The following is a 24,522-nucleotide window of genomic DNA, read 5'->3' as shown; positions in this document are numbered from 1 at the left end:
CAGCAGTGTTCGTAAAACTAGGAATAATAAATATGTAGTCTTGGGGGATCTCTTCATCAGTTCCCTATAAGATATTTTCAATTTTATATTTTTCTCTTAATGGTATTTTCTTAAAGATACCTCTTAATGATAGATATGAATACTCTATATCATTATGTGACCCATCTTTTAACTATATGCTGGCCCCAAAATTTTAGTGCTCAAGTTGGTGTTTGGGATTGTGATCATGCCAATAGGTAAAGAATACTTTAACTGTAGCAGACTACTGAAAACAAATAAAAGCACACTTTCAATCAGACTTAGCAGTAGTTCAAATAAAGAAAATTAGTTTGGGCATCAAATATATGGCAATATAATAGGTACACTAGCCTCACAAGAATCTACAACTAAATAAGAAAACAGAAAATAAAATCATTAAATAATAATGAAACAAGTATGCAAACAAGGGCAAAATTAATGCTACAGAGCAGGGATTCGCACAAGACTATACATGAGAATCACCTGGGAATCTTTTCCAACTAAAATACCTCAGGAAAAGGTATCAGAAATGACAAAGATATAAATCCATTCAGTGTTTTTGTAGTTGTACAAAAGCTATACACATATGGCACCAATACCTAGTTTGATATTTGAACATATGTAAGTTATACAATAATTTTTAAAATAACAATTTATGTAAAAACTGAGTGTGATGTTTAATTTTGTGTGTCAACTTGACTGGCCATGGGGTACCCAGATTAAACATTATTCCTAGGTATGTCTGAGGTATTTCAGGATGAGATTAGAGTTTGAATTCATAGACTCAGTAAAACAGGCTGCCTACCTAATGTGGGTGGGCATCATCCAATCCCTTGAGGGCCTGAATAGAACAAAAGTGGAGAAAGGAGGGATTCGACCCTGTTTTACTGTCTCACTTCTGAGTTGGAACATCTCATCTCATCTCCCTCTATCCTCAGACTGAGATTTATACCATCAGCTCCCTTAGTTCTCAGCCTCTGAACTTGGACTCAGACTGAATTATAGCACCAGCTGAGCTGGGTCTCCAGCTTGCAGATGGCAGATCCTGGAACTTCAAAGCCTCCAAATCGTGTGAGTCAATTCCTCATAATAAATCTCCATACATATATATGGTTCTGTGTATGTGTATATGTATTGATGTATGTATGTGTGTGTTTGGTTCTATTTCTCTAGAGAATCCTAATACACTGGAGGTCCACAAAAATTTACGTTTAGTCAACAATGTTCTGATACCTACATGTCTTTTTACCTGCAGGACTTTTTAAAGAAAAATCTGGATTAAATCTGATTACACCCACAGACTGATTTCAGTAGAGTAGGGATCAGGCAACTACATATTTTTTAAAATTCAACAGATTCTAATTTACACAATCAGGTATGAGAATCAATGATTAACGATCCTATTTGACAAATACACATATAATAGCCTTTCTTCCAGATAAAAACATTAAAACTTTACTAAGTAAAATGGTGAAGTGAGTTTCAATAAAAAAATAAAGCTTAACCCTGGACAGTGTGGCTCAGTAGGTTGAGTGCCATCTCGTGCACCGAAAGGCTGCATGTTCAATTCCTGATCAGGGAACATGTCCAGGTTGTTGGTTTGGTCCCCAGTTAGGGTGTGAGGGGAAGGTAACCGATCAATGTTTCTCTGTTTCTTTCTCTCTCTCCCTCTCCCTTCCTCTATCTCTAAAATCAATAAAAATATTTTTTTAAAAGACTTAAAAAAGTTAGTTGACTGGGTTTCTCAGAAAACCTGAGGTAATGCCCGGCCAGTGTGGCTCAGTGGTTGAGTATCGACCCATGCACCAAGAGGTCGCCAGTTTGATTCCCGGTCAGGCACATGCCCAGGTGTGGGCCAAATCCCCAGTGGGGGGGCATGCAGGTGGCCAATTGATGTTCTCTCTCTCATTGATGTTTCTACCTCTCTCTCCCTGTAAAGTCAATAAAGGAAAAAAAAAGGAAAACTGAAGTAATACTTAAGAATTAATTATTGTTACCATATCAGTATTTTGTATGGTTGGAAAGGGTAGAGCAGCGGTCTCAACCTGTGGGTCGCGACCCCTCTGGGGGGTCAAATGACCCTTTCACAGGGGTGGCCTAAGACATAACAGTAGCAAAATTACAGTTATGAAGTAGCAACCATAATTTTATGGTTGGGTGTCGCCACAACATGAGGAACTGTATTAAAGGGTTGTGGCATTAGGAAGGTTGAGAACCACTGGGGTAGAGGGGTAGTAAATATTAAAATATGTGCTTTGGAAACTAGTTCTTCTCAAATTGTTATAACATAATTTTGAAAATCATTCATCTTGGACTATGAATGTGTTCTGTTATTCATATATTTTAAGAATGGTTTAGGAATTCATATTACTTGAGATAAAACAAAAAGTGCTATTAGAGTAGCACAATGATTCAGGACCAATCCTTTCAGATTTCTTCTATCCTGTCCTGATTTAAAATTAGTTTTTGCTAACCTAAATACTATTTTTTTTACTTTTCTTTATCTATGTCCTTTACTTACTTACAGAGAGGATCCAAAGAGATTAAAATGCACACACACACACCCAGAAGTGAAGGGGTTGAGAAAAATTATATCAATAAATCCAGCTTGAAAATAGCTACTACAATTGAGGTATAAGTTAACTATCTTACCTAAAACATCAAGCTAAGAAAGTGAAAATAAATTGATCCTAAAATTCATCTGTAAATTGAAAGGGCTCAAAATAGACAAAATAATCTCGGGGGAACTACAGAACTCACAATGCCTTATTTCAGAACTTAATACAAAGCCACAATATCAATACAGTGTAGAATTAATATGCTGTAATATATGATAAGCATATAGATCAACTGAACAGAACTAAAAGTCCAATAAACAACCCTCACATCTATATTTAATTGATATTTAACAATGGTGCCAAGACAAATAAGGAAAGTATAGTCTTTCAGCAAATGGTGCTGGGACATTTGGATATTCATATGCAGAAAAATAAACATAGACACCTACTTCACATCACAAAACATATTAAATCAAAATGGGTTAAAGACCTAAATGTAAAAACTAAAACTATAAAACTCTTAGAAGAAAAGATAGGTATAATCTTTGTGACCTTGGATTAGATAATGGTTTCCAGATATGGCACTACAAGTAAAACAAAGAAAATGGGACTTCATAAAAATAAAAAACTTTTGTAATCAAAGGACATCATTAAGCCAGTGATTTTTCAACAAGTGTGCTGCTGCCCGATGGTGTGCCACAATAATTTTTAAAACATGCAATACCTATTTGGTCAGGGGCATTGACTTATTTTCCCTTAGACTGTCAAATAAAGAAAAATGACAACAGCGCTAGCTGATCTGGCTCAGCATTAGAGCATCAGCCCAAGGACCAAAGGATCACAGGTTCAATTCCTGGTCGAGGGCACGTACCTGGTTTGCAGGTTCGATCCCTAGCAGAGGTTGGGGTGATGTGGGAGGCAACCAATGCACGTGTCTCTCTCACATCAATGTTTCTCTCTCCCTTCATCTCTCTCTAAAATTCAGTAAATGTATCCTCAGGTGAGGATTAAAAACAAAAAACAAAAAAATGACTACAGCCAACACAACAATAGCCATCTGTGTGAATGAATCAAAATTATACTTACTTTTTTGGTCAGATAGGCAAAAAATATATTTTTGGGTGTACTACAAAATTTTAGTAATTAGTTTATGTGCGCCATGAGATGAAAAAGATTGAAAATCGCTACATTAAGCAAATGAAAAGAATGCCAGAATATTTTTTGCAAATCATGTATCTGATAAGGATACACGGCTTGTATCCAGGCTATATATAAAGAACTCTTACAACTAAATAATAAAAAGACAACCCAATTTAAAAACAAACCATTTGACCCAGTGATCCCGCTTCTAGGAATATACCCTAAGAAGCCTGAAACACCAATCAGAAAGAATATATGTACCCCCATATTTGTAGCAGCACTATTTACAATAGCTAAGATCTGGAAACAGCCCAAGTGTCCATCAGTAGACGAATGGATAAAAAAGCTGTGGTACATATACACAATGGAGTACCATGTAGCTGTAAGAAAGAAAGATCTCTTATCCTTTGAGACGACATGGAGGGACCTGGAAAGTATTATCCTAAGTGAAACAAGCCAAGCAGAAAAAGACAAATACCACATGATCTCACTTATATATGGAATATAACAGTCTGAGGAACAGGGTAGACCCAGAAACACGGAAGTAGGGTACAGACTGACAACCCTCAGAAGAGGGGGTGATGGGAGGTGGGAAGAGATAAATCACAGAACTTATATGCATGTATGCATAACCAATGGACATGGACAACAAAGCCAGGGATGGGACGGGGCGGGGGAATGGGGAGGAGGGTGTCAATGGGGTAAAAAAGGAGAAACATCTCTAACAAAAATAAAATAAAATAAAAACAAAGAATATCAACAGACATTTCTCCAAAGAAGTATAGAAACAGTCAATAATGTTATGAGAAGATGCTCAAGATTTCTGGCTCCTGGAACAGCATATAAAGACCTTGGAAGCTGTCACTCCCATCCTCATAAGAAAAAAAGCTAAATAAACTGAACAAACCAACAACTCTTCTATGGATCAGAGAATTCCAGTCACAGAGGTAATCAATGGCCTGAAAATTAGAATACAGGTAAACACAGATAATCAAAGCTTACTATAGCATAATATTACACCAAAAAATATTAGAATAAACAAATTCAGTCAAGTTACAGGATATACAATCAATTTACAAAAATCGGCTGTTTCAATACATCGGTGATTTTCAATCTTTTTCATCTCATGGCACACATAATCTCATTACTAAAATTCTGCGACACACCAAAAAATATCTATTTTTGGCCAATCTGACAAAAAATAGGAGTAATTTTGATTCATTCACATCAAATGGCTATTGTGTTGGCTCTTGTTATTTTTTATTTGCTAACCTAATGGAAAAGAGGTCAGTGTCCCTGAATAAATAGTTAGGAACTGCATGTTTTAAAAATTCTTGTGGTATACCAGTTGAAAATCACTGCAATATATTAATAATGATTTATCAGAAGAGAAAATAAGAAAATTATTCCCATTACAACTGCATCAAAAAGAATAAAATACCTAAGAATAAATTTAACCAAAGAGGTAAATGACCTGTAGACTGAAAACTATGACATTGATGAAAAAAAAAATTGAAGATATAAATAAATAAAAAGACATTCTGTGCTCATGATCTGCTGAACTGAAAGAACTAATGTTGGTAAAATGTCCATTACTATCCAAAAGCAATGCAATATTCCAAAGGCATTTTTCATAGAAATAGAACAAACAATCCCAAAATTTGTATAGAATCACACAGCCCTGGCCAGTTTGGCTCAGCGGTTGGAGCATCGACCTGCGGTACAGAGAGACCCGGGTTCGGTTCCCGCTAAGGGCACGTACCTCGGTTACAGTTTGTCCTCGGCCCTGGTTGGTCGTGCGGGTGGCAGCCACTCGATGTGTCCCTTTCATGTCGATGTTTCTCTCTCTCTCTCTCTCTCTCTCTCTCTCTCTCTTCCTCTCTCTCCCTCCCACTCTATCTGAACAAAAAATGGAAAAATGTCCTCGGGTGAGGATTAAAAAAAAGAAAAAAAGAATCACACAAAACTCCATATAACCAAGTCTTGGGGAAAATGAACAAAGTTTCCTGGTTTCAAACTACATTACAAAGCTATAGTAATCAAAACTATATGGTACTGGCATAAAAACAGACACACAGGTCAATGTAACAGACTAGAGAGCCCAGAAATAAACCCACACCACACATACATGTTCAATTAATTTACAATAAACAAAAAATATACAATGGAGGAAAAATAGTCCCTTGAAGAAACCGTTGAAAACTGGACAGCAACGTGTAAAAGAATAAAACTGAACCACTATCTTATACCATACACAAAAATCAACCCAAAATGGATTCAAGACCTGAATATAAGACTGGAAACCATAAGACTCCTAGAGGAAAACCTAAAGGATAAGCAGATATTGGTCTTGGTAACGATTTTTTAGATTTGACACCAAAAGCAAAAATAAACAAGTGAAACTACATCAAACTAAAAAGCTTCTGTACAGGAAAGGAAAACATCAACAAAATGAAGAGGTAACCTATAGAACAGAAGAAAACTGAAATCATACACTTAATAAGGGTTTAATATCCAAAATATATATAGAATTCACATAACTCAATAGTAAAAAAAAAACAATTCAAGTAATAAATGGGCAGAAAAACTGAACTGACACTTTTCCTGAGATACACAAATGGCCAACAGGTTTATGAAAAGATGTTCAACATCACTGATCATCAGGGAAATGCAAATCAAAACCACAATAAGATATCACCTCACATCTATTAGAATGGCATTTTTTTAAGTAAGGACCTAAGGATATTTTTCCTTTGGTTTTTAGATAGAGTAAGAGAAAGGGAGGAAGGGAAAGAGAGAGAAACATCTATGTGAGAGAAACACATCAATTGGTTGCCTTCCTCATGACCCCGACCAGGGCCAGGGATTGAATCTGCAACCCAGGTACATGCCCTGACCGGGAATTGAACCCCGACCCTTTGGTCCACAGGCTGACACTCAAACAACTGAGCCAAACTGGCTAGGGCTAGAATGGCAATTTTTAAAAAGACAAGACAGTAAGTGTTGACAAGAACATGGAGAAAAGGGAACCCTGTGCACTGTTCATGGGAATGTAAATTGGTAAAACAACTATAGAAAACAGTCTTTGTCTAAAGGAAACTAAAGCATTATCTTAAAGGATACATGCACCCTCATGTTCATGGAAGCATTCTTTACAACAGCCAAGACATGGAACAACCTAAGTGTCCATCAACAGACAAATGAGGTTGCAACATACATATAATGCAATATTATCCATTCATAAAAATGAAGGAAATTCTGCCATTTATGACCTGGATTAACCCTGAGGACATTATGCTAAGTGTAATAAGTCAGACAGAGAGACAAGTACTGTATGATCTCTTATATGTGGAATGAGAAAGAACCTGAACTCACAGATACAGAAAACAGACTGGTAATTGCCAGAGGTGGGGGGGTAAGGGGTGGGCAAAATGGGTGAAGATGGTCAAAAGGTGTAAACTTCCTGTTAAAAAATAATTAAGTCCTGGGGCTACAGTGTACAGCATGGTTACACCAGTCAACAACTGTGTGGGATATTTAAAGTTGCTAAGAGAATAGATCTTAAAAGTTCTCATCACAAGAAAAAAAAATTTTATGATTATACTATGGGTGGTGATGGATATTAACTAAACTTACTATAATCATTTCATTATATATATATCACATCATTATGTTGTATTCCTGAAACTAATACAATATTATATGTCAATTATATCTCAATAAAAAATAAGTAATAATAGCCTCTATACCTTGAATGCCTACAAGGGACCTATACATATTTTTACTAATTCCCATAAAATCCTGAGAAGTTGGTAATATTCTTTTTTTTATCCTCACCCAAGGACATTTTTTCGATATTTTGTTCAGATAGAGTGGGAGGGAGGGAGAGAGAGAGAAACATCGACGTGAAAGGAACACATCAAGTGGTTGTCACCCGCACGACCAACCAGGGCCGGGGACAAACTGCAACCGAGATACGTGCCCTTAGCGGGAACCGAACCCAGGTCTCTCCAGACCGCAGGCCGACGCTCTAATCGCTGAGCCAAACCGGTAATATTCTTGCTTTACAGAGGAGTGAGGCTAAAAAACCTTAAAGTTAAATAATTTACTAGGTAAACAACTAATAAATCCTAGAACCAGGATCATTTGAAGCCAGTACTTATTCTAAAGTATGATCTCATTTCACTAGACCAGAGATGGTAAGTGGATTACTTTTATGTCAAGTCCCATTTACTGGGAGTAAAGGCCAGAATTTATGCTGAGAAGCACCCTGACATTACTCTGAATCCCAGGAGCAAGAGATCTTGCACAGTCGATATTGCTATAAGTATAGGAGAACATGAAGTTAGGCCCCAAGTTTGCCATTTTAAAATGAGATCACACTGTTTACAAGACTCAAGTTACCTTTCCATGGCTTCAAATCTCATGCCAGTTAGTCGCTTGACTCTGTGACTGCCAGGGAACTGTCTTCTCAACTCCTGAAGACAAAACTAAAAAAAAACTGGTAAACAAGACTCGAAAAGTAGTAATTACATTACATATACTAAATGGGCTACAAGGAATGACCTATAAAAGTCTTAAATGTATCTTTTTAAATAATTTCATAAGTGTGATCTAATGCCATAAAATGAAAATAATCTAATGAATAATGGGGTGAAAGGAGAACTCTGAAATTATAGTGAGAGAAACAATCAGTTCTCAGACACTAATCATACTAATAACTGGGAAAATTAGCAGATCATGTGTCCACTAATAACTTCAAATACTACTACCATTGTTACCCCTCCTTAAAAATTGTTTATTATAACGTGTCTGGTCCCACTTAAAAGCCTACAATATTTTCTGGTATTTTCTTCCTAACTATGGATAAGAATTCTTTAGATAAAAATTAAGTTCTTTGGTAGTATTCTCAAGTCCCTAGCAACGACTACTAATACTCTGCTAAATTTTTCCTGTTGAAATCACCTATTAATCTTCATGTCAATACACACATCCTGATCTGGAGGGTCATAAAATACAGACACCATATCTATGAAGTACCAATCTACTTTAGGCAGATATCCATAATTCACCCATCAACTCAACTAAATATACAAATCAAATTTTTATTGACTACCTACTATGTTCTCAGCAACATATGAGGAATTTGATCATAAGAGTCTTGGACATGCTAGAAATGATAAGGATTATAAAAAAGGTCCTTTGCAACTCCCAAAGCATAAGTGACCAAAAAAATGCCTGTAACTAGTAAAGAAACTATTAACCAGTAATTAGTTTTAATATGATCTGGAAATATATTTTCAAAGTGCAGAATTGAAAATTTGCTACGTTATGAAAAATATTCAAGTTAATCAAAACCAAAAATGATGTTCACTGATTTCTTTAACATCATTCAAAACTCATACTACTAGGTCAATCAAGCTAACTGTGTAAAAATTCTAAACATTAAAAAATAAATACTGCCCTGGCCGTTTGATTCAGCAGTTATAACATTGGCCTGTGGACTGAAGGGTTCCGGGTTCGATTCCTGGTCAAGAGCACATGCCTGGGTTATAGGTTTCATCCCAAGCCCAGTCAGGGTCATGTATGCGGTAACCCATAGATGTGTCTCTCTCACATCATTGTTTCTCTCCCTCTCTCCCACCCCCTGCCCTTCCACTCTATCTAAAATTCACTGGAAAAATATCCTTGGGTGAAGATAAACAAAAACATTAAAATAAATAAATACTGTGTTACAAGAAAAGCTATCTAATTTGATCTCCTACTTTATCAAATGGCCTTTGGCCATTAAAAAAAATTCAAAATTTCCCTCAAGATACAAACTGCTACCTCTGTGAATATTCAAAAAACTATGTGTGTGTCATAGGTCTAAAGGTAATCCAAAAAGGTTTTGTGGAATATTTTTTACCACTGGAAGCTCCACTGGAATTATGTCCATAGCCAATCTAATGTAATTACCTTAAAAAGGATAACGCTAATTCAAAGATATATATGTGCTCCAGTATTTCTATTTTGTTTCTGCGTAATACTTTTTGCTTGAATGAGAAAGGATTATGAAGTAGTACTTAAAAACTCATAATTATAGAAACAAAAGAACAGAAACTTCTGTTTCCTTATTTATAAAATGAATATAGTAATATTAAACACAAATCAAGAAATTATTATGAAAATTAAATAAAGCATGATGTAAAGTATTTAGCATAGTACCTAGCAAGTGAATGTTCAAAATATAGCTATTATCATTCTTGTATTTTAAAAGCAGTATTAGTAATTTAAGTCATGCTCTGTACATGTTTGGATTTTCTAATAATTTAAGGTATACATTTACAATATTGCAAAACAATATTTAACAACATATACTACAAAAGATATTCAACAACCCAAAAAACAAACTTGTTTTAAAGTATCTATTTCTTATTATAAACTCTATAATGCAGCACAATTCACTCAGTAAGTACATAACCTTCACCAATTAATTTAACCTCTTCACTAAAACTGGGATACCAACTATCTAATTCTCAGGATTATTAAAAAGATTTAAGAACATACTATGTTAGTACCTAGTTAGTTCTACCTACTCTTAAGAGTACCACTGAAAACCAGCTATAGAAAGCATTATATATAAGCCATATACTAAGTCTTAACTGCTTATATATAATCCATGACGCATATTAAATATAAAATAAAATCAGTTTAAATACATACCAATGCCAAGTCATCCCGACCATAGTCTAGGGCTGCAATCATCACCTGTTCATATATGATCCAAACTAGATACATATAGAGAAAAATAAATAAATTTACTATAAAAATCTCCCAGCAGAAACTAAATAATAAATTTTTCCTGTTTGGAATTTTAGAGAATAGTAGTTATAACTAAAAATTGATTTGTTATATTACATCAGCAATTAAGGCAAGAAAGGATCCTTATATGCTTTCAGCAATATAAAATATTTTAATATCAAGTAAAACAATTTCCAATTACCTACTACTTTTACTGTTCTAAAAGATTATTTATGAAATACATTTTGACCAGACCAGGACTGCAGCCCTGTGAGCTTTAAAAAAAAAAAAAAAGCCTATTTGATAGCTTCACTAACAGAAATTATAAAGCCTTCTCAAAATAAAATAGCATTAGTCTTCCTGAAAAGTTTTTTAAAAATTGAAAAATCACAGATAGATTGGTATGAACACCAAAACAAACTTAATAAAAGATTTTCTTAAAAAAACACTAAGAATGATAAATAGACATGTGCTGAGCATAAATATAATAAATTTAAAAACGTACTATCATCTCCAAGCTTAGAAGCATATTCATTAATTAATTCCTCTCCAACTTCCACAATTTGCTCACTATTTCTTGAGTTTTCATCTCTCCATTTTCTCATTTTATCTCGCATTTCTGAAAACAAAAAACTTGTTATTATATATATTGATCAATGTCAAGAAATTAACAAAAGGAAGTCAACTTTTTTGGTAAAGAAAATAAATTCACACTAATATAAAAGTTCATGTATCTCAAAGTTCATAAAGCAGAATACCAATTTAACAAGAAAAATAGGTCCTTTGGAAGACTGCAAATTCATAACTGATATTACACCTATCTTTAAAAGTTATGAATGGCATAAGTCTACTACAAAGATCTCTATCCCTTTAAGTAATTATTATCTTAACATGTTTGAGATTACAGAAAATGTTCACAATTTGATAAAAGCTACGGATTATTTTCCCAGAAAAATGCATAAAATTATACATAGAAATCTCAAAAATTCAAAGTGCTCCTGAAACTGACCCATTGACTCAAGAATATAAAATTTTCATAATCAGGGTAGCATATTAGCCTATCAGCACTAAAGGGATATTGATCACAAAACTTCCTTAATAACATTACTAAAATAGTACATAGAATATATAAAGATACACAACAATGCAAGGAAATAAATGCAAAAAATTAGAACAAAGGACATCTTTTGATTATATTTATAATAAGGAATAATGTGAATAATGTAAGTTAAGGACAAAAGCACTAGCAAACAACAGAAGTCAAGAGAACATCTTGCATATTGTAATACAACAGAAAACTCATATATATTTTATTTTTTTTATTGACTTTTTTTAAATCCTCACTGGAGGATATTTTTCCACTGATTTTCAGATGGAGTGGGAGGAAGAGAGAAAGAGAGAGAGTGAGAGCGAGAGAGACAGAGAGAAAGAATCAGCAATGTGAGAGAGACACTGATTGGTTGCCTCCAGCATGACCCCAACCAGGGCCAGGGACCCAACCACATCTGAGGTACAGTGCCCTTGACCGGAATCGAACCTGAGACTCTTTGGTCCTTGGGCCCACACACTAACTGCTGAGCCAAACCCACCAGGACAGAAAACTCTAGTTTTAAATAATATTTTGGTAATAACAGTAAATAATATTTTGGTAATAACAGAACAACTTGGGGAGGAGGAAGAGTACCTAATCAAGTAAACAAAAGATGCCTCTTTTATATAGTTAGAGTAGAATTCACTGTTCAATTTGTCAATCACACACATGCTTTCTTACTCCTACCTCTGATAATTTCACATACTAGTCTGAAGTACCACTTCTTATTTTTGTAGACATAGATGTTGAACAGATTTAAAACGTTTAATGACTTGTTGAATGAATGAGTTAAATAAACAATATCTTAGGCCCTAGAGCAGTGGTTCTCAACCTCCCTAATGCTTCGACCCTTTAATACAGTTCCTCATGTTGTGGTGACCCCCAACCATAAAATTATTTTCGTTGCTACTTCATAACTGTAATTTTGCTAATGTTATGTCTTAGGCAAACTCTGTGACCCACAGGTTGAGAACCGCTGCCCTAGAGAATAAATATAAGAGAAGCACATGAGATTTTTTCTACCTTCATAGGCATTATCTGGGTCCCTATAAAGTCTATAAAAAAAATCCTTAAGATGAAAATAGACCCTAACTGGATTTATAAAAATGATCTTAGAAAATCATTACAAATTAACATACAGTTAATTCCTTCTACTGAAACCTAGAAATCAGCTTGACTCTCACGTTGCACAGGAAATAATCTTGAACTGAATCTTAAGAATTGAAGAGGAATGTAGCAGGCAAATAAAAAAGTAGGTTATTCCACACAGAAGCAACTCCTTTTGATAGTTAGAATTAAAGAAACAGAGTGGGATCAGGAGATAAGTGGGTAGGAAGTAAGAAGATTAAGTTTCTAAAAGGCCTTATATTTCAACTCTGCATGTTAGAAAATGGCCCAAGTTCTTCAACAGATAGATTTTAAAGAAAACAAAGAGATAGAATGGGAACCTAAAGGTCAAGAGAGACTTTTAAAATGTATCCAACTTTATAAAAATTGGCATTATAATCTATAATGTTTAGGAACATACACTTGGACAATAAAACTATTTTAAAATGCAAGGAGTTATTTACTAGAAAAGTCAGGATGATGGTTACTGATGAGGGGAGATGGTAAGTTATGATTGGGATGGGGCACACAGAAAGAACTCTGGGTGGGATGGCAAAGTTCTATTTCTTGACCTGGGTGGTGGTATCAAGAGATGTTCATTTTGTAATAAATAATTCAGCAGTAAATTTGTTTTACGTGAAAGAGGAAAGAAAAAGGAAGGAGGAGGGAAACGGGGAGAGGAAGAGAGAGGGAAGGAGAAAGGGAAGGTGAGAGGAAAGGTAAAGAGAGGACAAAGAGAGGTAGAGGGAGTAAGGGGAGGGAGAGAGAAGAGGGAAGTCCTTTAAAATATAGATGAAAGAAAATCTTGTGTCTTTTACCAAATTAAACATTGGGAGGTTCAAAAATACTAAGTTGAGCAGCAATATAATTCCTTGAAACTCCAACAGAAGTTTATTAACTAAACAGTTTTAAAATACAAGAGTGTATGTTTGCTGGAAATGATCTCAAATCTCTCATAAAACTGTTACTGTATAGTATTTTGTAATCTGTAAATCAACCAAAACCACCATGGAGATATATTTCCTGTGCCTGGTTAAAAACACATGGTTCTTGACATGAAGCTCCCAAGAAATAAAGTTAGACTGCAAAAGTATTAGTAACACAAATGTTGTCAGACAACGGCACTTTAAAACACACACACCATGCATCTCCAAGTTTTATTGCATTAATTAACTCATCAAATTATACAGCTTGCATAAAATTTTAACTACTAAAAGAAGAATGTAATAGCAACACTGTCACTCATGTTATCATATCACTGACATAAAACTAATGTTGGAAAAAAACAACAAAATCTGTTCACTTATTAATCAGAAACAAAGTGCTTTTGTATTTAAAACCAGTGATGAATATCTGATTAAAAATATTATTTTAAAAATAGGACTAGCAAAGTAGGATTACAGTAAACCCTTGATTTTGTGAACCTCAATTTAACGGACTTCAGATTTAATGGACAAAATTTCCAATCCATGGGTCATATGTGGAAATTAATACCTTGTTAATTTTAAAATGCATCTAACCAAGATTTGCTTATAATTAAATTAACAAGTTATTTTTGTTGTTGTTATTAATTCAGTTATTTTTAACAAATTTTAGTGAATAGGTCATATGCTGGAAAAAACACTGCAGCTGGAAAAAACACTGCAGTAATTTCACCAACATAAATAAATATTACATATGTACAACTATAATCTACAAATAAATTTAAATCCAAGAGTCAGAGCTCCTAAATGATATTTGGCGAATGATTAGCACCTGATCACATCCAAGCTCCCCAGGTAATTGGTTCTCTTGTCTGGAGGGGTGACTTTCTGCAGTAGTTTTAAGGCCTGCTGACAGATGGTCCCATGTGCACTAAACCACACCCCAGCCATGTGCATTTGTTTATTCATGGTGATGAATGCAAACATTTACTAAACCTATTCAGTATAAATTTAAAATTACAGTAATACATATAGAAAGCTTTTCTGTGAAATTAAACTTTTCATACATACTTAATTTTAATTACACAAATGTGTCTACATAAGTAAAAACCAGTAAACTAACTAATTTGTCAATTTTTTAACATACGCATTTGGAAAACCTACTTTATTATATAACAGGCTTTCAGCTTCAACAGCCACCCTCCTCACCTCACCTGAATTAGTCCCTTATATTGAGGTTTTACTGTAAAACAATGTAGGGTTAGCAAAGTAGGATTAAAACAATGTAGCAGTGTACTGTCTATCTGTACAGCTGTTGGGTTTCCTGTGCAAACCCATTGTCTTTATCTAATCCATATTTTCATACACCGTTAAGAACTGTTTCTACCCACAGAACACTTCTGACACCAAACATGTTGGGGGTAGTTTTCCCCACACCAATCAATTCTCTAACTCTCTGAACACCAAATCGGTATCCAATAATTCAATTCAATTCAGTTTTGGCACCAACTACAGGGCGTTAGCTATTTAGCATCAGACTCCACAAATGAAGGGCTCAGTCCCTAGTACTAGCTATGGTATCTTGGACAAGCTGCTTCACCTTTCCAGTTTGCTTCTTCATCTGTAAAATGGGGATAAAATAATCTCATATGATATGTGTCAGAATTAAATAAAATTATACAAAATATTCAGCAAGCCATTTTCATCAAAGTTCATAAACAAACTTAATATACTAAAATTCACTTATTAAATAAATAAGCATTTACTGAAAGCTTATATTCTGACTCTCACCACTATGCTGGGTCAATGGAAGGAATGAAAAGATCTATGTGTATAAAGAATGTAAAAAAGTAATTACAATATGACAGGTGAAATTTGTAAGTTACAATAAAAATTCTCTTAATCATCCTCCAGTTAAAAATCAAAGATTTTTTTTTTCTTCTTCTTCTTTATTGATTTTAGACAGAGAGGGAGAGATAGAATGATGAGAGAGAACACTGATTGGCTGCCTCCTGCATACCCCTCCACACACATACTGGGTATTTGGCCCACAACCTGGGCATGTGCCCTGACCAGAAACTGAACCTGTGACCTCTTGGTGCATGGGTCAATGCTCAACCACTGAGCCACATCGGCCAAGCAAAATTCAAAGAATTTCTTTCTGCAAAATATACTAACGATGCCCATAACATCTTAGAAGCTCTTGGCCAAAAGGCCTTATGAGCTAGCTCTTAGTTAACTATTTCCATCAGTTGTTACATTTAAAAAGTCAGGGCCCGGCTGGTGTGGCTCAGTGGTTGAGCGGTCGACCCATACACCAAGAGGTCACCGGTTCAATTCCCAGTCAGGGCACATGCCCAGGTTGTGGGCCTGAACCTCGGTGGAAGGCATGCAGGAGACAGCCAGTCGATGTTCTCTCACATCGATGTTTCTCTCTCTCTTTTCCTCTCCCTTCCTCTCCCTCTAAAATCAATCAAAAAAAAAATTAAAAAAAAAACTCACCTATGTTGGTAGGCAAACCAGTTCATGCCATTTGAACTTAATGTAATGTGCAGTAAATATTACTTAGGCCAAAGAAAACTTGAATGTAAAAAGACAGGCTTATTCCTATGCAACGAAGCTAGATGTTTTGAAAAGACTCCATTTGGGTAGATAAATGGCTTGGAAAAAACTGCTGTCATATTAGGTAAGGAGACTTATTTTAAAATATAATGAGGAAAATAATAAAAATCTAAGAGACTTGTGCACTGAAGCTCCTATACAAGGGTCTTTATGTTTTTGTTGCATATTAAAAGAAGCAAAACTGAAAATGGCTTATTAAACATGACAAAGAATTTCAATCAGGGGATCGCTATCAAAGAAAAGGCCATGCCCTATATCAACATGAACATTTAAAATTTTAAGTTTAATAAAAAGTCATTCTTTTTTTTTTAATAGGAAAGTGGCTCCTATCTATTTACAAAATAAAGTCCAAATGCCTTAGGCTAACATTCAGGGCACCAACCTACCTGTCTGGCTCTTATCCTATAAAAATGACCTTCACAAAATGTTATCTTTAGAACTGAAATCTCAAGGGATGTTCTGAATCTGATATCTTGAATGACTTGTTCAACACTGTGTCCTCAAGAACTAGAACAGTGCCTGGTGCCAGTACTAAAATACATGTAATTAACATGTTATTTAGCATATAGGCTAAATAAAGCTAGGTGTGGTTGAGATTGCCCAAAGAAAACATTTCACCTTTTTTAGATCTTTTTAAAGTTGATGAGACCTTTGCATCGTTTTCCCCCCAAAATGGGTACACATTTACATACACTCAATTTTGCATATAATTTCAGGGAATTCACAGACCACTTAACACCTGTGCCTACATCAGTAAGGAGCCTATTTATCTCAAGTTTAATAACCACTGATAATAAATTTAAAACAGGGCTAAGGAAAGAAGCATTGGAGACACCAAAAAAAAGCATATAGACATAGAGAACTAAGCAAAGGAAAGGTTTGAGAATATGGGAAGCTTAATGTTATTAAGAAACCAAAGAAAGGATTTTTCAAAGGGGGTGATCTACAATGATAAATGTAGTATAGATGTACAAAACACATACATACATTAGACCTGGCATTAGGTCTCCCCAGAAACCTTACTGGAGTGACAGAGATCACTATGTGCTAGGTATCCTATCCATATCCTGCCCAAATACCCTATTCTCAAGAAACCTGACTGCACCCTCCTTATAACTCTCTTTCCCACCTCCAAATCACTAAGTGATAACTCCTCTAATAAATCTCAATAATTTCACTGGCTGCATATATAAACCATATATTCTAGTTTTTCAGTAGAATCTAATAGAGACTAGGAGAACGTTAGATGTACTATATAGGTCTTTTATAAGCATGTGATCACTCTTCCCGTTACAAGAATTACAGTCCTCTTTGAACTAACTATTTCCACAACTTCAATTCATGATACAATTCAATGACATTCCTAAGGATATTTCCACTTAAATATATAAATAAACAAAAAACTATCCCTGGGAGTCCTTCCATTACCCTTTTAGATTTTAAAGAGTTATTCTCATTACATCTCTGAAAGAAAATAAACTATATCCTATAGTATAGTTGCCTAGGTCTATTTAAGATACTAAATTATTCCCACACTAGAAAAATTACTTATAGTCTTTTTTGTAACAATTTTTTGATGCTTATCACTAATCCAAATAGCGGTTCATTTAGTCATCGTGTAGCTACCGAGTTCCTCTCATATATCAAGCACTAGAAGAGGCCTGGTCCCTCCCTTCATCCTAAGAGAAAAAAAAATTTTTTTGATCCTCACCCAAGGACATTTTTTTCATTTATCTTCAGATAGAGCAGGAGGGCAAGAGGGGGGACGACAGAGAGAGAAACATCAATGTGAGAGAGACACATCGACTGGTTGCCACCCACATAACCCCAACAGGGGCCAAGGACAAACTGCAACCAACTACATGCCCTTATCGGGAACAGAACCCAGGACTCTCCTGTCCACGGGACAAAGGGAAAGAGAAAATTTTAAAACTTAACACAACAGGGTAAGCACTTCACTTGTGCCCTGACCAAGAATCAAACCAGGAACTGTCAGTCCATGGGATGATGCTCAGTCCACTGAGCCAAACCAGCCTGGGCTTCAAGAGTATGAAGACACATAGTTAAAGGACCAGGGGTAGATTTTGTTGTTTGTTTGATTTTGTTTTCCTGTTCCTTTTTTTAAATTTTGGTGGAGGGATAGGGAAGTGCTGTAGGGTAGCCAAGGAAAGCTCTGTGAAATATATGACCTTTGATGGGAATTTTGAGAAATGATAAAATATAATAGGGTCAAGAGTGGGGCATGAGGGAAGAACACTTCTAGTGTAAGAAATAGCATGTGTCCAGCCCTAATACAAGAGGAGTATGGCATATTTAGGGAATCAACAAAAGCCAGCACTGCCAGAGAGAACAGATAAAGCTAGAGACAGACACAAGTAGGAGCCAGATCATCTTTTCTATATAGTAATTAGTTAAAAAGCACTTTACCATGTTTTCTCTCTTGTTCCTCAACAAACTTGTGATGTAATTATTTATTATTCTAAATCTAATTAAATCATTTCTTTTTAGAATTCCCACACAGTATTCCAAGTTACTAAGTTAAATCACCTTGTCTGGTGGTACACACCTACTCATTCCTTGCGATTATATACATGATACTGTCATCTAAGAAACCTTAAACACACTTTCAAAACAGCACTTTCTAAAAATAAAAAGCATGACATATTCTAAACATTTTCAAAAAGCATTAAAAATAACAACCACATATCCAACATACAGCTTAAGAAATATATCCTGACAAGCATTTTAAAACTACATACTGACAGGTTTGTCTTCTCCATTAGACTGTGAACTCCATGAAGGTAGGTGTGTGTGTGTTACTTACTTTCATATATCCAAGATCTAGCCCTAAATGCTTAATACTTTTCTTTAATATAATAAAATTCTCCAATACGGGCAGAAACACTAAGGTTCACAGTGTGCTAGAGGCCACAAAACCAATAATAGATCATTGAATTCAGTTCAAGTATAAAAGAATTTTACCTTTTCCCATACTGTTTGCAACTCTGTAATAATGAAGTGGAGATTTATTCAACATGAGTCAATATAACTGTCACTACACGTTATCAGGCCATTGTTTAACCACTGGAGGAAGGCATTCCTTGAACAAATAAGCTGTTGAAGTCTACTGTTAAATGCTGTATACAAATTTCAATTACAGAAATTTCTGAATTTTCTGAAATTTCAATTACAGAAATTTCATGCGTTAGAGAAACTCGAGGCTCTTCTCTCAAGCATGCGTCACGCTCAGGTTTTTCAGAAGGGAAAATCTGTTACAGAGCTGGGCCAAAGTTTGGCTGCTTTCAGACTTAAAGAACACACTCCACCTTACATTAAACTGGGTGGAGAAAGAAGTCCATCACGCTTGAGCCCAGGCCCAAGACAACCGGTTCTTTTCCCCTTCAGAAAAGGCCCTCCTGGTGGGGAGTAAGAAGGAAGTTGTGTTGTGTGTGTAAACGTGTTTGAGGAGGAGTAGGACAAGGAGTAAATTAAAAAGGGAAGAAATTAGAAACTCAGCTGTGAAGAGGGAACGAAATGTAAAGTAGCATGCTGAACAGCAATATTTGTCCATGGCTCTCCTACACACCTTTACTGCACAAAGTTGTAACTCTTACTACACAGCATTAAATAAAAAGCCCTTAGAGGTCTTGCATTTCTTAGCTGCAAAGCAGCTTCAGCAGCAACCTATCCCGCCTCCTCGGCGCCAACCAGCAGCCCCAGGTCCCACCCGCCTCACAACAGAAGCAGCCCTGGGCCCTTGAATGGGTGCGGGGGTAGGTCTGTCTATCCAAGAACACAGGCGATGGAGAACACCGCCCACACCCGTCAGTGGCTGGGCCAACGAACAGATCAGCCTCCACCTCCATCCACCTCGGCCACCAGCTCAGCCCGTTCGGTGAGAACTCCACTTCGGAAGAGGGAGCAGAGAATCCAGCTCTCCGACAGCAGTAAGTGCCCATCGCACTCGTTCCCAGAGCTTCTGGTCTTAACACGCCCGCCCCGCCCGTTGTTACCTTCCCAAGTGACATCGTAAAGCTCTGAGACCTTCGCCATCTTCTCAGAACCTAGAGGGAGCTAGGTGAGGGGGCGGGGAGACATAATCATGTGACCTGTGACAGGGCGGTGGCAAATTACGACGCCACTTTTCATTGGTTAAGAGAGCGGAGGAGGCGGGATCCGTCGCGCACGTGCACGCGGCTTTGCGGAGGGGCTGTCGGGCAAGGGGGCGGGGCGAGTCGGGCGGCGCGCGGCACGCTGGGACACTGAGGTCGCCCTGGCGGCAGAGCTTGAGTTGCGTGAGGTGTTTGTTTCACCGCGGAGTTTTAACGAATGCTGGGATTTTAGTGTGTGCACTGCGGTTTTTAATTTCTTTTTACGAAAGTGTAGTCATTCTCTTCCCACTCCCTAATCACTTCCTTGTTCTCCTCATGGCCTGCTGCAGCGCAACCTTCTGCCTGAACCCCTATCGGTCCCCAACTTCCCTGCTTCCTCCGTGGCATTCGCCCTGCATTTCCTTTTTAATGGTCAACTAAACTGATACACTCCATTAGAGGGACTGAGTGGGATTCAGCCTTTGCACATTATGAACCTGTGGCCGAGGCTTCTTTTTGTCGCAGTAATGTGTTTGTGCCAACCCCCAACCCATACCCTTAGTTACCTCTCCTCGTGGATCAGTCTGCCTGCCACTCCAGGTTTGAAACTCCATGAGAGCAGCCAATATGTAAGTGCTTATAAATACGTGAATAAATGAAATACTGAATAAATGTGCGAATGAGACCATCACAAACCCTACACTTTGCTTCTCTTAACCTCACGAGGGAACCTCTTTCCCACCTGGATAATTGCTGTCAGGAACCTTTGGACCCAGCCAGGGAGAAGTGTCTGGAGTGGAAGCAAAACATTTGAAGCTCATAAGCATATATTTAGTACATGAAGCAGTGACAACATGACATTGTGATGAGGGAATTTGTAAGGTTAGGAAAGAAGGCTAAAAAGTCTTGCATAACAAACCATAGTTGAGAGTTGATGAAAAGAGGCAGTCAACGTGAAACGAGTCATATCCCACAAGCTAAGGGAGTAGAGCTAAAAAAAAAAAAAAAAAAGGCACTGTCAATGGCACCAGCCACAGAGGAGATAAGTAAGGATAGAAAAGAATAGTGAATTAATGAACTCGGATTAGATTCTGAATGAACGTCATTCTCTCCAGACTGAACAGACATTTAATGGTAACAACAACAAGAATTCAAAAAATTAAAAATCCGCAACTCTAAAATTCACATATTTGAATGCTTCAATAAAACAACCTGGTATGATGGAAAGAATAACTCTATCAGACAGAATCCGAGCTCCACTATTTACTAGCTAGTTAACTTTCAGCATGTTTAACTCTGAGCATCAGGGTTGTTCACATATAAAAAAAAAAAAGCTACTTATATCTATGTAAAAAGAAAAGATTTACCTTGAATTATTTTCAAGATTAAAAGAGATGTTGCGTGACACTGTCATGGAGGTGTCTATTTCTGAGGCTACAAAAACTATTTATATACTGATGACTCCCAATTTCATAAATCCAGTAGTCCTTATTTCTCCCTTGAAACCCAGTTCTGCTTTCTTCAAATATTCATTTAGATGGCTAATAAGCATCTCAAAGTTAACATATCCCAAACAGAACTCTGGATTCCTGCCACCAATCTCCCTAACTTGCTTTTCCCCATTCCGGTTGATGAAATTGTCTTCCTAGACAAACTAATATTCTGGGAAGTGTCCTGATTCCTTTCTTTGCCAACTATACTGTATCTAGTTTATCAGCTAATTCTGAATTGTACTTCCAAAACATTTCTAAAATCTTTTTTTTTTTTCTCCATTGCTACTACCTTAATCTAAGCCACAACTACCTCTCACCTGAGTAACTGTAATAGCCTCCTAAACTCCTTAGTTTCATTCTTGCTGTGTAAAATTTATTTTCTATACGGCAGCGCTACAGGTCTTAAAACAAAAAAAGTCAGACCACAAAAGTTCTTTGCTTACAGCTCTCAAATGGCTCCTCCTGACAATAAAAATGTACTCTAAACACTTGACCATGGTTTACAAGGTTTTACTCAGGCTGGCTCCCTCCTACATGTTTTACCTCATCTACCATTTTTTCTTCACCCTTCAAGCTATTCTTACCTACTTTCTATTCCTCAAACATGCCAAACTCCTGTCTGCCTTGGGTCTGACATTTGCTCACTTACTCCCTTTTCCTGGAATGTTCCTCTCTAGATCTTTAGTGGCTGTCTTCTTTTTGTCATTTATATCTCATACAGAGTCTTACTTGACTATCCAATCAAAAGAAGCCCTGGTTACTGCCTGTTACATCAATATGTCACTTACCACTATATGATGTATATATTTTCACTTATCTTTTGTATTTTCCATTATTTTATAAGCTCCTTGAGATCATGTACTTTGTCATTTTAACCTAGGAACATCCAACCTAGAAAAACACCTGTCACACAGTAAATGTTTGCTGAATGAATGAATGAATTAGATACTCAAAAAATGTATTAGTGATTGTTAAGATGATATTTCATAGTAGTACACATTTAAACTCTACTGTTTGGTTATGGATAGAATGTTTTCTTGTTATACTCTAATGCTTTTCTAAAAATTATAAACTTAATGAGTACAGGTACTATGCCAATTCATTTTATATCTCCCAGCTCCCAGTATGTGTGGCATACACATACAAATTAATATTTGTACTAAATTGTTGATGCCCAACATTTTGTTGGATTTTTTGAGGAGGTAAAAGCCAAGACAGTTTCTTTCAAAAACTTACAATGGATATCAATTCATGATTACAGCTAATTGAGAGAGTATATATTTTCTAGTCACTTTAAATGTCCTTATAGCTAGCTACTTATTCTCTATTAGGTAATAAATCCTATATGACACTAGGTTGAAAAAGGTCATTTTTATAATTTTTGAGCTGGAATATAGAATAATTTCATTTTAGACTTAGAAGGTATTTATGATTCTTTAGAAAAATATTTTCTAAAGTTTTTTGCTTGCAGCCATGTTACGGAATATATTTTAAATCATCATACAGTATACATACATATATTTAAAACTGAAAATTTATAAACTATCCTGACAATGTGTCTTGTCCTTTATATTTTCTACTCAAATTGAGTCAATTCCATTTTATTTTATAAAAATACTTGTTGTGACCCACTAATGGAATAATGACTCATATTCTGAAAAACACGAATGGACACTGTACATGTTTCCTAACCTGAGATCCTGAAGTGAAATGTGTTTTGTTTTGTTTTTTCCAAGTTCTTGCCACTAGTACATAACAAAGATGGGAAATTCGTATGGAGGAGATGAGTTATTTAGAGCATGGGTGAAAGATGAAGTATTTATAGGAAAAAAATATATTTAAGGGAAATTTTGTCACCAGTAGTACTCTCTAAAGTGGGGAAAATGATTGCTTATATATTGTACATTTCCAGTATCTAATAAAACCTGCCTTCCTCAGGAACACTCAGGAAAAAACTGGTATGTCAGTGACAATATTATTCTTTATAGCCTTCTTTAAAATTTTATAATGTAATTATAACTGTAAATAAAAAAGAAATACCTTTTATAGATAAAACCATAACCCTGAAAACATAAACATCATACTTTCTATAAATCTACCTTTACAAGATGTTCTCAAAGTTTTGCCTTCACCCTCTTACCCCTTTGAAAAAGAGTTTTCATTCATGTATGTTAAAAATATATAATCCAGTTTCTCTGATTGAACACTGCCCAATATGGTGACCAATATCAAGGAAATATCCAAGCAGTTAAATATTAGACTATGCCATGTCAGAGACCATTGGAAGCACTATTTCATTTAATGATCTTAAAAGCACAGTAAAAAGGGCACATGACTATGGTCTATGATATGCTTTTTTTTTTTTTTTTTAATGTGAAGCTTTCCTTTTTTTGCCTACATGATCATGTTTGAATACTTAGAATGATAATGCATCAGAATGAACTAGGATCAGAAAGGAATAACTTTAAATAAGCCCACATTTTCTTTGAGATGGGATAAGCTTTGATTATTTGTCAAGCCAGATTGGCCCACAAAGCACTCTAGAGTGCTTGTCTTTTATGATCAGGGTTTACTTAATTCAATTTATATCTTCAGACATTATGAAAGACTAAAACAACTTCTTAAATTTAATAAACCTGTGGCATTTATAAAAGGGATATTGTATTTAATAGGACATCATAGATGATTTTGCAGTAG

General features: G+C 35.8%; 1 protein-coding gene across 4 annotated transcripts in view; it reads right to left on the bottom strand.

Annotated features, from left to right (window-relative positions):
• EMC2 (ER membrane protein complex subunit 2) overlaps positions 1-20,329 on the bottom strand; it is a 52,178-nt gene extending 31,849 nt beyond the window's left edge. For 2 of the 4 annotated variants that reach the window (XR_004959869.1, XM_036264135.1), the window contains exons 1-4: positions 20,255-20,329; positions 11,005-11,118; positions 10,422-10,486; positions 8,121-8,206 (exon numbers count right to left, since the gene is read on the bottom strand). Coding sequence is in view for 3 of the 4 variants with exons in the window: in XM_036264135.1 (XP_036120028.1) it covers positions 8,121-8,206; positions 10,422-10,486; positions 11,005-11,118; positions 20,255-20,294 (305 nt within the window). In the remaining variant the exon portion in view is untranslated. Of the gene's footprint in view, positions 1-8,120; positions 8,207-10,421; positions 10,495-11,004; positions 11,119-20,254 lie in introns of those variants that run through there. The other 2 variants (XM_036264137.1, XM_036264138.1) reach the window with 2 other exon arrangements.
• Between the last annotated feature and the right edge of the window lie 4,193 nt (positions 20,330-24,522).

This window comes from Molossus molossus, unplaced genomic scaffold, assembly GCF_014108415.1.
Source record: "Molossus molossus isolate mMolMol1 unplaced genomic scaffold, mMolMol1.p scaffold_m16_p_16, whole genome shotgun sequence".
NCBI classification, from domain to species: domain Eukaryota; kingdom Metazoa; phylum Chordata; class Mammalia; order Chiroptera; family Molossidae; genus Molossus; species Molossus molossus.
Note: the sequence above shows the minus strand (reverse complement) of the source record. Positions and strands in the feature narration are given on the sequence as shown.